Source organism: Miscanthus floridulus, chromosome 16 (genome assembly GCF_019320115.1).
Source record: "Miscanthus floridulus cultivar M001 chromosome 16, ASM1932011v1, whole genome shotgun sequence".
In the NCBI taxonomy this organism is placed as follows: domain Eukaryota; kingdom Viridiplantae; phylum Streptophyta; class Magnoliopsida; order Poales; family Poaceae; genus Miscanthus; species Miscanthus floridulus.
Genome location: NC_089595.1, coordinates 4,938,116 through 4,944,746, shown reverse-complemented (window position 1 = coordinate 4,944,746; position 6,631 = coordinate 4,938,116). Strand labels below are relative to the sequence as shown.

At 43.7% G+C, this 6,631-nt stretch overlaps 1 protein-coding gene across 1 annotated transcript; it reads right to left on the bottom strand.

Moving 5' to 3' along the window:
* Nucleotides 1–254: 254 nt before the first annotated feature.
* Nucleotides 255–4,571, bottom strand: LOC136510174 (putative receptor like protein 25). Its single transcript, XM_066504723.1, has 2 exons — nt 4,083–4,571; nt 255–296 (listed from the first exon to the last, which is right to left on the bottom strand). The coding sequence occupies exons 1-2, from the start codon at nt 4,569–4,571 to the stop codon at nt 255–257; spliced, it is 531 nt and encodes a 176-aa protein (XP_066360820.1).
* Between the last annotated feature and the right edge of the window lie 2,060 nt (nt 4,572–6,631).

Below are 6,631 nucleotides of genomic sequence, written 5' to 3'. Positions count from 1 at the left end.
CCTTTTGGGCTGACAAATTTCACATGCCTTACACCTTATCTCAAGCATCCCATGACTGACAATTTTCACATGCCAAGGTTTTTTTTGAAAAAAAAAACTGTGGAGCAACAGCTCCCCAGCACAGCACCAATTTTATTAAGGAAAAAGACAGGTACAGGACAGGAAAACTTACAGACCAGTTAGCCAAGAGCTAACTAAAGAAGAGACCTGCTGAAGAGCAGCATAGAGAAGCAAAGAAAAAACTCTATAAACTGTTAAGCCAATTCATAACTGACAGGTGATAAACTGGACTGATCCTGTGTAAATGAAGTTTAACTTCATTTATGAAAGAAAGCTTCCAAGCGGCCAAGAAGGGCGTCTTTCCATTGAAGATCCAGGCATTGCATTCATTTAAGATGCACCATGCTGCTATCTGGTTGTTCATGGGATATTTATGTTCACTGACTTTTCTCCGTGTTTGTATCTGTTGTAGCAAAAAAGGTAGCACATGCTCTGACTATTGAGAATTAAAACCTGTTAGCCGATAGGTCTGTTGCCGGATTGTGAATAGCTAGCTTCAGTTAGTTCAGATAGCGTAGCTGTTTATTTCAGTCAGGATAGCTGCGCACGTGACGTTGCCCGTCACGCGCGATTTCAGGGGCACGGGATGGCGCATCGTGAGCACGAGCATGCCGCCTTTTTCTCATCCATTATGCGCCTTTTTCTCCTTTATATTCCTCAATCAAAATAAGAAAATGCTGCCAGTTTTTGCAGCACCAATCCCTGAGTTCATCTCTGTTTGTGCGCGCAAGAGAGAGGGAGAGAGAGTTCGCCGGCAACAACCGTGCCGGCGGTAATCTGACAAAACCACCCCCAGCCTTTACTTGCGGCTGCGTGCTGATAACCCTCATGCAAGAGGCCCACTTGGACAAATATCCTTGGACGTCACGGGGGCATAATCTCAGACACATCTCCTCACAGGCACATCGCTATAAACTGATACGAACGCTACACAGATCGACGAGGTAGCTACACCTGTGCTCATACCAAGAATCCACAGACATGTGGAGTATGTGATCCCTGATGCCTCTCGTTCCTTACCACCAAGTATGAAATCGCAATGCCTGCAATAGCTGATTTCAGATCTAAAATTGGAGTCATATATTTGTTTTCTAAAGCGCAGACATACATATATATAGGGATGCCATGTATAGGCAGCTGAGAACATGGATCTACCTTACATTAGTGGAGCGCAGATATCCTTATATATTAATATACTAGGGAAGTGCCCGTGCGTTGCTACGGGTTTCAAAATCTATAGAATCTTATGTATTTTCCAACTAATAACATATAAAAGAAATGTCTTGTGTGCATCATGATTTTGATTAAAGGCATGGGTAATCAAAATATTTTGTGTGGTCAAAATAGTTGTATGATACTTTACAAGTCAGGAATCCACCTATGACAAACCTTATTGGCATTAGCAGATTGAACAAACAAAGATGATAGTGAATTGTATGCATGGCTGCTTCACCTTAGGCTCAACCTCCACCTTCTTAGCATAGGATGTACCCTTGAATCCCCTTACCTAGGTATAGCATGTGTTCAGAGCACTCACTACCGATAGGACAAGATCACCGGCTCCAGTAAGTACCAACACAAACTTAGATCAGGACATAGAAATTTCATAGATGACAACAAAGGAGATGATGAAATTGATGCTAGGTGGGCTGAAAGAACCTTCTACGCATAGTTGAGGCTAAGGATCAGCTTCTTCATTGAGTCCTGGAGTCTCTTTCCTAGCATGGATCAAGGAATAAACATACCACTACATGATGTCCCCAAGAGCGGTTAATAAGACATTAAATCCTTGTAATATTGTGCACACATGTATCACTAAATCAAAACCGGGGTAAGTAATTCACATTAGAAAGGCCGTATATTTTTCACGGAATAGCAGAAACTTAATGATCTGAAAACAGAGTGGATGACCTGCATATACAAGTTAAGCAAAAGCTTTGATTTATTTGATCCCACTGCCTACAAGCGCAGCAACACAACAGGGCAGAGATCAGGGCAAACCATTAGCGGTAGTCAGTTGGAGCCAGAGCTCAAATTTGCGCTGCTCCAGGTGTATACCTGCTCTTATCAAGGCTGTCAATGGTTTTGAAATATAGTTGAAAGTTTGTTAACATCATATCCAACAATTCATATTTAGTATCTACTGCTAATCATATTCTTTTATAACAATGACTAACTATAAGAGGGCGCAAAAAATAATATAATATTCACACTAAAGTTCACTTGTTATATTCTGTATTACAAATGGCCCATATATTCATATCACCAGTCTGGATTGTAGACCATTAGCATCCAGTTGCTACCTCGTGCCTTGCTGTAATCAAGACTAAGAGATGAATATTAACTTGGGAAATATGTATTGACTCACTACCGGAGACTGTGTAGTTACCGAGTGCCCCGACAATTACCGAGTGTCAAAAGTCGGGGCACTCGGAAAAAAGTACTTACCGAGTGCCAACACTCGGAAAACATAAACACCCGGTAGTCAACCGCTTTACCGAGTCAGCACACTCGGTATATTCAGACACTCGGTAAAACTACAAGTTTACCGAAGGGGTGCACTCGGTAAAAATGGTCACTCGGTATTGACGTGCCACGTCAACTAGGATAGCAACCATGCCCAAACGGCGTCAAGGCATGACATGTTTACCGAGTGTTATGATCATACACTCGGCAAACATGAAAAGTTTACCGAGTGTTGGGCCAATACACTCGGTAAACACTATCTTTTACCGAGTGTATTTGCCCAACACTCGGTAAAATTCAACCAAATTTCTTGTTTTTCCCTTCATTCTTTTTCCTCTATCCACATATGATATTTAGTACTCCATTCCAAAATATGGTGTTTATTTCAATTTATTTACTATATTTCACAAAATTTTCATTCTTTATGAAAATTAGGAACATATCGTGTGAATTTAATTGTAATAATTAAAATCGAACTCGATAAATCACAAGATTGGAAGAATTACCATTGAAGCATACATCTATGTTATAGAAAAAATTTCATAACGTTTTGGAAGTATTTTTACATTTGTCGCTGCCGAACCGGTACATCTCCCAAAGAGACGCTAAACATTCACAATGACGAGTAGGATTTCTATTAAGAGTGAAATTCAACATTATGATTTGAACTTGGAATTTTTTAGATAGTAAATAGATGACATGAAATAGTTCATGTGAAAGTTTGGTGAATTTTAGGATTAAATTGGCATTTTTTCTTTTTTGTTTTGCATGAAATAATGGATACTTTTATCGAGTGTGACCTCAAACACTCGGTAAAGATTAGCCACGGCCCACCTGCCTACCATAGTGGGCTGCCATGCTTATGTTTACCGAGTGCCGTAGATCGGGGCACTCGGTAAACATGTACCAGGGCTGCGGTGCTTGAGTTTACCGAGTGCCGTACATCTAGGCACTCGGTAAACAGAAGCATTCAACAAGCCGTTTCTCCCTCAAATCGTTTCCTACTTTCACACACACACCGCACACTGCCTCCCCACCGCCGCGGCCGCCTCCTCCCCTCCACCACCGCCGCCACCGGGCGGTCCCCCACAGCCGCTGCCACCGGAGAGACGGAGAGAGAGAGAGACGGAGAGAGAGACAGCGGCACCGGCGCACCGGACGACGATCCCCTCCGCCGACGCCGCCCCGTGCTCCCTCCTTCGCTCCCGTTCCCGCGAGGTGGGGTGGGGTGGGCCCCAGCAGCAGGCGGCGACGGCGAGCACTCTCTCCCCTCCCCTGACCGCGGCCTCCCCTTCCGTACGTGCTCCCGCCGCACCGGTGGACGGAGAGAGAGACAGCGGCACCGGCGCACCGGACGACGATCCCCTCCGCCGACGCCGCCTCGTGCTCCCTCCTTCGCTCCCGTTCCCGCGAGGTGGGGTGGGGTGGGCCCCAGCAGCAGCGGCGACGGCGAGCACTCTCTCCCCTCCCCTGACCGCGGCCTCCCCTTCCGTACGTGCTCCCGCCGCACCGGTGGCGACAAGGGACCCCTGCCTGCTCCCGTCGACGCCAGGTACCTGCCTTGTTGCCCACCCCTGTCCTGACAAATTGTTGTAAGACAAATTCAAGTGGCTGAGTGCGCTTAGAGATGATACGCTCTTAGGGATTTCTCCAGAAAGCCCATTACGTGATAGATCCAAAGATTCCAGCGACTGTAAGGCACCGATATTCATTGGGATTGTCCCGCTTAGATCATTCCAAGAAAGGTTTAAGCTTGTCAGTGCAGTAAGTGCACTAATTTCTTCAGGAATATGCCCTGTTAAGCTGTTGCAAGACAGATCCAAATTTACCATAAACCTGATTCCAGTTGTAAATTCCAGTTGCTGCCCTTTAGTGACAACTGATAAACTATCATTGTACAACGTGCTCATGTGAATGAACTCATTAGGCCCAAATCTCATCCCTCCAGAAAATGACAATCCATAGTAGACGACAACATTTGAAAGTGACAATCCATAGTAGACGACATCTGAAAGTGAGCCATTGCCAGCAGGAATGTGGGACATGGCCTCCAAATTCACAAGTGACGTGGGGATCATCCCTGAGAAATTGTTAGAAGCTAGGTCTAAAAACTGAAGATCTTTCATCTTGCTAAGCTCGAAAGGGATGTCACCAGTGAACATATTTGAACGTAACCTCAGAAATGCTAAGGACGACAATTTCTCTCCTATCCATGTCGGTAAGCTCCCAGAAAACTGATTAAATGCAAGATCAAGAAATATTAGGCGCTGGCATTTTTGGAGAAAAAGAGGGAATGGTCCTGAAAGACTGTTGTCATATAAGTTGAGCATAAAGATTTCTGAAATCATCGGCAAGCTTGGGTTGGAACTTGAAGACCCATTACTGGTAGATGTGTTCCCTTCTTCTGAACTGTCCCAGCAATTAGGAAATGGACCTTGCAGCAGATTTCCTGATAGATCTACAAATTGTAAGTACTTCAATTTGCAAAAGGAATTTGGAATTGTACCAGACAACGAATTTTTGAAGAGAAGAAGTGATTCTAATGCCGTAGCTCCAAAATCAAGTGGTAGTGGCCCTGATATATTGTTTCTTGATAGGTCAAGATACGTTAAATTTTTTGAAAACTTTGGAAGACCACCTTCTAAAAGATTCATACTGAAATCCATTTGCTCCAATAATCCAAAAGCACGAACGAGTTGGGAATGGCTATGCACAAAAAATCTATGACAGTACAATAATGCCAGCTTTCTTTCTGGTGCCAGCGGCATCACTCACTGAGGCCAGTTAATTAATTATTCAGCTCATCACATCCGGAGAGGCCTAAGCTCAATTAACCTGAAGCTTGCAAGCACTACTAGTAGTATAGCAGTAGTACTTACGGCTTGTACAGAGCAGTCAAATTAAGGATACGATGAGCACAATTCGCAACAAGAAAAGGCTGCCCTTATCTACTGCCATTTTTTCTTCTAACTTGAAACCTTGACAAGTTTGACAACTATATATATATATATATATAGTTAGAGCTAAACAGCTTGTTCGTTTGAGGCCGAAACTTAAACGAAACACACACACACGCTACTGTACTGTGCCATCACGTTCCAGCGTGCACGGAGCTTTGTAAATAAATTTGTATACTACTGCTACTACTAAACCACCTAGCGAAAGTAGGTAGGTGCTGGTGTGGTGTGTCGATTAGCTACTAGTGTTGCTGCTTTATTATCTGCATTATTATCGCAATCGAGATGGGGCACTAGAGAAGGAGAAAAGATTTAACTGTTTGCCTGTCTTTGTTAGACTGTATTTTTCCTGCACTAATTGGAACATAAACCTTTAGGTGATGAACAAAAGCTTTACCTATAGAAAGGTGTTGTTAGGATACACATAGATATTCCACATATATATTACTAGTTTTTTAGAGTTCCAGGGACAAAGCCCCAGTCCATTGCATTGCATCAGGACCAGTAAATTCAGCGTTATTACAGCATAATCAAAGTGCATGCCCTCTGGCTGAACATCCAGTACAAAACGTTGAGCAATGCCATAGAGTTAAGCATGTGCGAGTTTCAGACTGGCTTTTGTTTTCCTCGCAAAGTTGACATCTGCACAATATTGCAGGAATCCACATCCTCTGTTGATGTTGTATTCTTATTTTTACTGGAGGAATTGATCTTATTTCCAGTTTTATTGCTCTAAACTGCAATATCGTCTATATGTTAGGATGGATGACCGTCAGTGGATGTACACGGGCTATCAGAAGAGGGGTCAATACACAAATGAATGGATTGAGAAGGCCAATGATTTCATGACGAAGGCATTTGCAAACGGACAGCGACATGCCTGGTGTCCCTGTAGGAAGTGTAAGAACAAGGCAATGAAAACATATGAGGAGATGACTAAAGATCTTGTCAACAATGGATTTGTAGAGAACTATACCCGGTGGACCATGCATGGTGAACGCCATCGCGCGAGAGAAGAGGTCGTGAGACAACGGATCGAGGAGTTTGATTCTGAAGCCGGGGTGGCAGAAATGTTAAATGACCATGACATGGCTTTCGATGAAGGAAGTGCATAGCAGGAGCCAGAGCAAACTGCAAAGGCGTTTTAC